Source organism: Frankliniella occidentalis, unplaced genomic scaffold (assembly GCF_000697945.3).
Source record: "Frankliniella occidentalis isolate FOCC.00 unplaced genomic scaffold, Focc_3.1 Scaffold106, whole genome shotgun sequence".
NCBI lineage: Eukaryota > Metazoa > Arthropoda > Insecta > Thysanoptera > Thripidae > Frankliniella > Frankliniella occidentalis.
In genome coordinates, this window is record NW_026267235.1 from 86,097 (window position 1) to 94,867 (window position 8,771).

Sequence of the window (8,771 nt, forward strand, 5' to 3'; positions counted from 1 at the left end):
TTAATTTTTAAAAATATTTTTGGCTGCACCCTTGGATTTGCAGTGCTTGGTTTGGCGTTATCGCGCAAACGTGCAATGACGACACACATCGTGCGGTACGGAACTAGGCTCGCAACTTGCAAATCAGCACATACTGTACCGAGCTAATAACCGAATGTCCGAGGTCCGAGCTTGGGGTTTAGGCAGTGGGGCAAGAGGCTAAAAATTTTAGAAAAGGAAACAAAAAACACAGCAGCTAAAAATAAATTGAATGTATTCAGGTCTTTCGTGACTGAAAATTACAGGGGAAAATTCAACATTTTATAATCTTTATAAAACAATAACTTTGGAATGACACAGAACAATTAAGATGAACCTCTTCCTACACAAACTCTGCAGATGAAATCCTCATCTTCTTTCACATCCCGCTTGTCCAATCCAACACAGAAGAGATGGAACCACAATTCACAGCCGCCATCACATTGCACCCAATCAACTTCTCGCTCTACAAATAAAACACAGAAAAGTTTTAGTTACAAACCATTACCATTGATTTACTCGAGTAACAAAAATTCTGTACTTCATAAAACTGTACACACCTAGAGGATGTAGGCAAGGTCGTGCAGAACAGTCATCATTGTCATCATCTGACTTTCCTCGCTTGCCCTTTCTTGACTGGAACCTACCATCAGTTTGCTTTCTCTGTCCCTATTATGGAAAATAAAATAAGATTTGTTATTGTGCTAAACATATGCAAACAGGATACAAATATTTATATAACACAACAACTTATATTTTAATATTTTATTTCTACTCACTCGCATAGGACCCATATCTCTTTTAAAGCCTCTTTTCATGCCCTTTAGCCGAGGGCGACGAATTTTATCAAATTCATTAGGAAAAGACATTCGAGGCTTCCTTGGCGGAACTGGATAACTCATACCAGGGCTCTCCATTTCACTGTGTTTTCGTCTTCTTTCCTTTTTGTGATCATTCATAATCCTCTCCCTTTCAACCTGTGATGCCATCAGTTCATGCTCTATGTCCTGAAAATAATAGATGGACAATATGAACAATTAAAATCAATGAAGATCCATAATAACTAACTAGATTCCAATGAAATTTAAAGTTTAAATTGATTATCTTACATCAATATCAGGATATTTATAGTTCTGTGGTGGTTTGGTGGCTTGCAAAATTCTCCAAATATGTTGGGTCTCATCCAGAGATACTTCAAGAAGATCTCCTTCCATCATTAATTCCTCCAGTTGAGCACGGACAGCCTCAGTTAAGGAGAGGAGTGGAGTGTGCAGATTTAGTTTCCCTTTGTTTCCAGGTGTCCCACTCATGGCACAAGCTCCTTGCACGCTTTTAGATGCTGCACAAAGAGGACGGATATTACAAATAAGATTACAAACATTAACAGACAATGCTAAGATTAGAATTACCAACATACCAGATGAGTATGCATGCTCAGAATTACTAAAGCTTGTATTATGATCTTCACCATCATGATATTTTTCAACACCCTAGAGGAGAAAAAAGTGCTGAGTATACACAGAAAATGTAAAATAAAAACAGTTCACACAACAAACATTTTGGTTAAACTTACTGTGGTATGACTAGCTCTGATGGCCATCATATTGATTCCTAACTCTGGCTTGCAGGCAGCTTTCTTCAATTCACTTGAGATTATTTTCTCGGTCTTCTCACGGGCAGCTGCCTCAACAAGTTTTTGAGACAGAACAGACAATTTGGCTAGAGCTGATGCAAGTTCTTCAGTTGCTAGAGTCTGACGGGCGCGATCCTTAAATTTTCAAGACATTTCAAATTTAGAGCACTTATGAATTAAAAAAAAGTTCACCAAATGGAGGCATATACTAACCTGCCAATTCATAGCTCTTTCCGTAAGACACTTCAGAGCATCTCCCTCTGGGAGTCGCACAGGAACTTTGTGCATGGTGACTAGAAGGGAGAGAATGGTCTCCAGTCGTGGCCGTCTTGATCTCAGACAGCAAGGACATAAAAATTTAACCTCTTTTGAAGCTGCAGCCGCTATTTGTTGTGCAGGTGTCATTAATCGAGCCTTACTACCAGTTGTCTTGGGAAGAGGCACACAAGAAGCTGCAAACAGAAAAAACAAAAATGCATCAGTATTTTGGTATCACTGAATCAAAATACTTGATTATTATTTTTCAAGCTGAAATGAGAAACTTGACTTAAGAGAGCCAGGTAGATATGCAATAGTATACATCATGTATTTGTACCATGGAATGAGTCCTTGCAGAGTTCACATTGAAGCATTAAACCATGAGCTGCTCTTCGACAAACACAATATACAGCATTTCCAGGATCACGCATTCTTTTCTGGATATTTTGAGCCCTTAGTTCTCGCATGGACATCATCTCTTGAATCTCAGCTTTCTATCATGGAAAGATTTGAAGCATTAGGAACTATAGTAGTCAAAATGAGAAACAAAGAAGGATACAAAAAATTTCAAATCAGAATTCTATACCTTGAAGACTTGCACAACTGTGGTTGAGTCCACAGAATTAATGTCAGACGATTGGTACAGTTGTTGGTACTGCATTTGTTGAAGAGTCTTACTGGTATGTAAGGACTCAACTCCAACCACGGTACGAGGAGCAAGTGCCTGCATGAGAGTATACAAGGAATTTTTTCGGAGGAAAGTTCGAGAAGTGCGATCCCTCCAGGCTTTAGCTGCTGTCACTTGTTGCTCCAGCACAGGAAGTTGTTCTAAATCAAGAGGAATGCCACGACCTTGATTTACCAATTTCTCAAGAATGTCAAGATATGGAAATTCATCTGACTTCTGAAATGTTAAATTTGTTTCAGTTAAACCAGCTCAATACTTGTGTGTCTGTCAAAGTAACAAACATAATAACAAACCTGCATTGCATCCACTTTTGAGATCCATTCTTTCCCTTTTTTTAAGACATTGTGCAAAGCTTGAATGTTAGGAAGATATGCAGGAATACTTTTTGCTTCTTCTAGTAAAGACTCTAGGATTGTAATATTCTGGCGACATCTAGAAAGCAAAGAAAAACAAATGTAGCACTCTCTTTTAAAAAATAAAACAAGGTTTATTTTGGTGTTTTTTAAGTGGTTGCCATACTTCACATCCAGACAAATCTTTGCCCTCTCCTGCCAATCTTCAACACTCCGAAGTAAGACTTGAAGTTCAGTGAGGGCTTGCTCAACCCTGGTGTGAGGAGGAAGTTCAATTCCAATGCTAATAAGCCTTCGTAAGGCATACATTGTCACTTGCTCAGGAGCCTCTCTTAATGCATTAACTTCATCCAGCCATTCAACTTGAATAATTCTCTGTAAGACAATGTTGAATTTTAGACAATATAACGCATAAAGGAGTTTCAGAAATAATATAAAAATTAGATTCAAAAAGTAATGAAAATATATGGTAACACACCTGTTTCAAGACAGACACCTCTGGGAAATGAATGTCAAGTCCACTTGCTTGCTCAGAACATTCTTCAAGTTCTGATGAGTCAGGTAAATCCTGTGCCAACAGCTCAAGTGCTAGGCGACGACAGTTTTCAGTTCTCTTGGAAAGATTAATAACTGCATCTCCCTCGGGAATTCGGCAAGCTAGATCTGCTACTGCACCACATAAACTAGTAAGTTCATCTAAGGATAATTTCACTTTAGCATCAGTTGTTGTATATGTCCTGTAAGAACAAGAACACGAATATTCTGAAAGCATTAGTATAACATCCTGACAATAAAAAATTGATCATGACTGTAATTTATATTAGTGGCACTCACCTAGTTCTGACTTTTCTATTGCTTAATTGAGAGCAAAGTTCTGCAAGTTGAGTAGCCTCTTCAATGGTTGTCTTTAGTTGGTGATATTGTTCTGATTCTGGGAACTGACTTTCTTCAGCTTCGGAAAAGAGCTTCTTAAATGTATCTAAGTCTGTTAGAAAACGTACCAATGTTTTAAAAAGCTGTAAGTAACTTTCTTAAATTAAGGTGTCACTTCATTACATACCTTCTTTTTCAGACAAAGATTTATACAACTCAGCTACCTTCTGTTGCCAGGTATTAAGTTCTTCAACCCAACTGGACAAATTACTCAATAAGCGAGGAATTTCTTCTTCAGAATATCGGTATCTATAGTACAGAAGGAGGATGGTCAAGAAAATGTACAGCAAGGGAAACATAAAAAATATTTGACAATATCTGAAACGTACCTTAAGGTGTAGTTACTAAAATCACAGTCACAAAGACAATTCAGATGGTCCAAGCAAACCATTCTCTCAGAATCACATGAACATGTGACAGCTGACAAAAAGCAAATAGTATGGCAAATTACACAACGGCGCTCACCCCAAGACATAGCTTCCATCATTTCTTTTGAAGAACTGGTGACACCCTGAAATATATATGTACACGGCAAATTATATTTTTTCTATTGATACACGCTAAATATTTTCCATGATTATTTCTTTTATTACAGAACTCTTACCTTTCTATGTGCTTTTTTAACTTGAGTGCGATGGTCACTTAATAAATCCTTCAAGTCTTCAAAGACAGCTGGCCGTAAAGCTGAATCCAAATTGGGCCAAGAGCAAGCCATTCTACAGAGTATTTCAGAATGAGAAAACAAATTTGGACGTCTCTTAGAAGAATAATAAGCTTCACAGTCTCCACCATGTGTAATCTATTATAAACAAATAAGAGATGTATATTAGGTACCTATCATGCTAAATTTGTTACATATACCAATGAAGTACAAAATGCTATAATATTGAATAAGTAATAAGGATTTACCCAGTCAGGCGGTGCATATAAAACACATTCTGCAAAGTTGAAACCATGGCTAAAGTTTAATTGGTAGGCTCTAGGAAACATTATCACAAACTCAGTTGCCTTCTGCTCGAGACGGTAAACAGGAAAATCTGGAAAATGGGTACAAGATTGGATTAAAGATTCTAAATAATAATTTGAGGAAGTTTAACAAGCACCCAAATTGAAATTATATTTGTCATTTTTCTGTACCTGCACTCCACAACTTTTCAGGGGTGATGGAGGATGGCACAGGAGGTGACTGTTCCAGGATGTAGGACTCAAAGGTCTCTGCAGAGTCACCTGGTATTATATACCATGTACGAGGTTCACCCCTAGAATTTAAAAGAATTTTTTTTTGTTAAAGCAACAAGCATTTTACAAAGGATGCGGGAATTTACACAAAGACAACAATATTCCCAAATCAAGGGATCATGCATTAAAAGTATGGACTTACCAGTGAAGATAACTAACACAGTAAAGCCAATGTGGAGCCTGAACCCATCCATGAGTGGTAAAGCACATCCCTACATCAACAACAGGGACATGCAGTTGGGCTTCTTTGACATGATGCAAAACAGAATTTTCCAGGCGGGCTAAATTATGAAGATTCCATGGAGAACGATAGCACTCACGAATTTCCTAGATTCAATGGATTGTTAAGATGATAATAGATGGCTTATTTACATTAGATAATTTAGAAAATAATGAGTAGTACAAACCAAAGGATCCGATCGATGGTAGGATTTAGGGAAACCCGAACCATACTCATCACTGGAGAGATTGTCCCCAAATTCAATAGTCACTTCCTCTTCAGGTGAAGCTCTCAAACGCCAAAAGTCATGCTCTATAGTTTTCAGTGGAATAAGCTGATGGAAGAAAAAGTAAAAATATGATTGTGGATGAAAAGATTAAAGTGTGCCAGAAATATATGGAATATGTAGATAAGATAGATAACACACAGCAGGAGGAGTATTGAAAAATTCTGCCTTGAATTTGTCAGCCATATCCCCAAATTGGCTCAAAGAGTATCTTTGGTCTGACAGCATCGAGTCCTGACGGCTTTGCTCTTCTCCTCGCACACATCGTGAACACCACCACACACCTACAAAATAAATATGAACAATTTTTACTTATTGAAAACTTACAGTTGTATGTACTCTGTAGTTAAAACAAATACATACCATCATCTTTTTCAGCATGAATTGGATCCAAGCATGTCACGTGATACATATCATAACATAAGCAGCAATATATTTTTTCAACATCACTTTTGTAGTCGCCACAGTTTGGACATTCCCGATCCTGCAATTTTAAGTAAATAAATATTCAGTCCTATAATGTATAATTAAATTTCTCTTCAAGATAGAAGAAAACCTACATACCCATTTGCCAGTCAAATGTTGTACCCTTGGAGTAAATTTGAATTTCTCAGTGTCAGCAGCAAAGGGTGGACACCACTCCTGTAAAGGAACAAAGCAGTGAAACTAAAGCGGTCGAGCGCACACAAGTCCTGCAGCGATTGTAAAGAAAATATCTTGTATAAAAGAGAAACAAAACTGAGGACATAACAAGACCAGCGAGAGCATTAAATTGTAGCCAGATATAATAAACAAAGGAAAGTTTTGTTAAACTTCATGTGGGATAGGCCCGGATAGGCTTAACACAGGGAGTCACAACTATGTTTCAATCTAAATTGAAACATTACTTTTGATGGATTTATTACCAGGGTAATACATGTAAGTTCAAAATTACGAAAAAAATGTACTGACCTAATGCAAAACTATGGAGTTGAACCCAACCAATTTATCATTGTCGTTAGAAACTCAAGTTTGAAACTTTAGGACTTCAATAAACCCAGAGACTTTTTAGATTGAAAAACAATACAAGACAAACCACTATGAAAGTTCAAATAAAAATATAAAACATAAAAAGAAAGGGCATTGACAAAAAAAGGTCAGAAAATCTTCTTTACGATCAGACGTATGAAAACACGGATGAATGTTTGTTGTCAGATTGTGTTAAGTTGAGGTTATGTGCGCATCATAAATGTCACTTACCGGAGGTGGTTTGATTTTACAGGCACCAAAGCGTTCTGCTTGTGGGCGTATTTTGCTAATGTATGCTGTAGGATCTCGGAATTCTTCAACAGTCGGTTCAAATGTAGGGGCACAAGCAAAGTTAAATAGCTGGTCATCGCAACCAGGACTGTAGCTCCGCTCGGAGCCTCGCTCAGACGGTTCAATCGAAGGGGTGTCTTCTCCAGACTCCATTGTCTAACTCGGCTACGCAAATTACTGGTGCAAGACAAGCGCGTCACATTTCTAAAAACTTCAGATTTGGTTCAAATCTCTAACAACGTCGATCAGTTCCTCTGTTGCTTGGGGCCGCCATGTCTGTTTGTCAACAACGCAAGCACTACTACCAACTTCGCGCCGCAAAGGCGCGAATGGTACGGTCCTGCACGGGCAGAGTTGTTCCACAGAATTAACAAAATCCTACCCAATTATTCAATACACAAAAATTTTAAAAATATTTTTTCAAGTGAACCCCAGGAACTACGGCTCCAATCAGAAGATAAATACTGAGAGCTGAAAGCCTGTCTAAATCTAGCGTTAGATCAGCGCCTGCGCAGTGAGGATTAGGCAACCTTCCCCACCAAATTGACTTGTGTCCCTGGGGACCTGGAAGGGAAGTCCATGTACCGTAACTGTCGATGCAAGTCGCACCCTTAGAAAGACCGAAAATTTAGAAATTTGCGCGAAAGCACGAGAGTGACACAGCAGGGAGCTGACTAAAAGCCTGTCTCCAAGGGAATTAGATTTTCGAAATAAAATCTTTTCTTCGTTTTCAACTCTGTTCACTGGAATAACGTGGGTCCTAGCCGGAGAGCGACCACTGCAAAAAAAGAGAATGAGGTTGGCGTGACGCCGAGTTGGGCCCTTGGGTGGGGCAGCGGGCGTGCCGGGTGCTCCGCGGTCCACGCATCTGAGGGGCTGAAGGGGCTACAACACAGCTCCCCGGCCGCCCCACGCCTCCACGCCCCACCCCGGCCGGCCGCGCCCCCCGCCACGCCCCGCCGTGGAGCAGGGCAGGGGCCGCCTCTAGTCTCTCGCCGACGTCCTGGCCCACCAGTTGCACCACCCTCCCAGACCCAGGACCACGGGCGTGCTGTCCGAGCTCGGGTACGTGGGGGCCGAGTCGAGCCGAGTGAATGGAGGGTGCATGAGTGCGTGAATGGCCGCTGCCAGTGGGCCGGGCCGGCCGACACCCGACACACGGACCTGGTCGCGGCCGCACGCCGCCGCACCTTATCGAACAGCCCAGAGCAGGTGATTGATTTTTATCAGTACGCCGAGCCGGCCCGGCGGCCACGGCCTCAAGCAGACCGCAGTCGTGGCGGACGGTCTCGACGTGGTGGCCGCGCCGATGTGGGTGCGCGTTGGAGTTAATTAGGACACGCCGGTGGCGGCCGGCCCCGGCAGCGCCGACAGGTGACGGCCGCGGCCCGGACGGGACGGGCGGGTGTCGCCCTGGGTGCCGTCCGGCCCGAGGGGGTGACGGTGACAGCTATTGGGTCGGGGCGCCCTCGCCGCCACAGCCTCGCGGGACTTGCCCTGCCCTACGGCGCGGCGGCTAGAGCCGCGGTTTATTTTCGTATTTCACATCGGCCAGAGCTCGGCTGTGCGAGACGTATCCGCCGTGTTGTGATTCTATTCTCGCGTAGGCAGGCCCTCGAGGCTCGGGCTGGCCAAGGGGTGGGGCGGGGAAGGGCCGCGGTGGCGGTGGACTAGGAGGCCGTCGGCGAGGTGAGGGGCTGTCGTCCTGCTGGAGCAGAGCGGCGTCCAGGACCTGAACCAGCGTAACGCGGCGCGCGAAGGGGTAAGTGCTGTAGCGTGTCAGGCCGTGAGTGGCGAGGGTGGCGCCTGCAAGGCAAGGCCGGCGCCGGCGCCTCGACAAGTAG

At 42.2% G+C, this 8,771-nt stretch overlaps 2 protein-coding genes across 5 annotated transcripts in view; one reads left to right on the plus strand and one right to left on the minus strand.

The window, feature by feature from the left end:
• LOC113207313 (calpain-A) overlaps positions 1-8,771 on the plus strand; it is a 35,150-nt gene that overhangs the window by 10,432 nt on the left and 15,947 nt on the right. The gene's annotated exons all lie outside the window — the stretch shown is intronic.
• On the minus strand, positions 237-7,232 carry LOC113207324 (lysine-specific demethylase 5A). The gene is made up of 24 exons (XM_026423839.2): positions 6,868-7,232; positions 6,193-6,270; positions 5,992-6,112; positions 5,770-5,912; positions 5,530-5,676; positions 5,265-5,449; positions 5,021-5,142; positions 4,793-4,920; positions 4,488-4,682; positions 4,213-4,394; positions 4,011-4,132; positions 3,785-3,935; positions 3,429-3,687; positions 3,117-3,325; positions 2,891-3,029; positions 2,496-2,813; positions 2,247-2,403; positions 1,865-2,103; positions 1,592-1,786; positions 1,436-1,508; positions 1,128-1,357; positions 798-1,025; positions 579-687; positions 237-484 (listed from the first exon to the last, which is right to left on the minus strand). The coding sequence occupies exons 1-24, from the start codon at positions 7,078-7,080 to the stop codon at positions 345-347; spliced, it is 4,083 nt and encodes a 1,360-aa protein (XP_026279624.1). The 5' UTR covers positions 7,081-7,232; the 3' UTR covers positions 237-344.

What these genes read in the sequence shown, in the direction of transcription:
- LOC113207324 (XM_026423839.2), bottom strand. Translation starts at nt 7,080, where the DNA reads ATGGAGTCTGGAGAAGACACCCCTTCGATTGAACCGTCTGAGCGAGGC. An exon ending in TGAAAAGTTGTGGAGTGCAG is followed by an intron (nt 4,921 to 5,020) that starts GTACAGAAAAAT and finishes CCCATTTTCCAG; the next exon opens with ATTTTCCTGTTTACCGTCTC. An exon ending in AAAGAGCTATGAATTGGCAG is followed by an intron (nt 1,787 to 1,864) that starts GTTAGTATATGC and finishes TGAAAATTTAAG; the next exon opens with GATCGCGCCCGTCAGACTCT.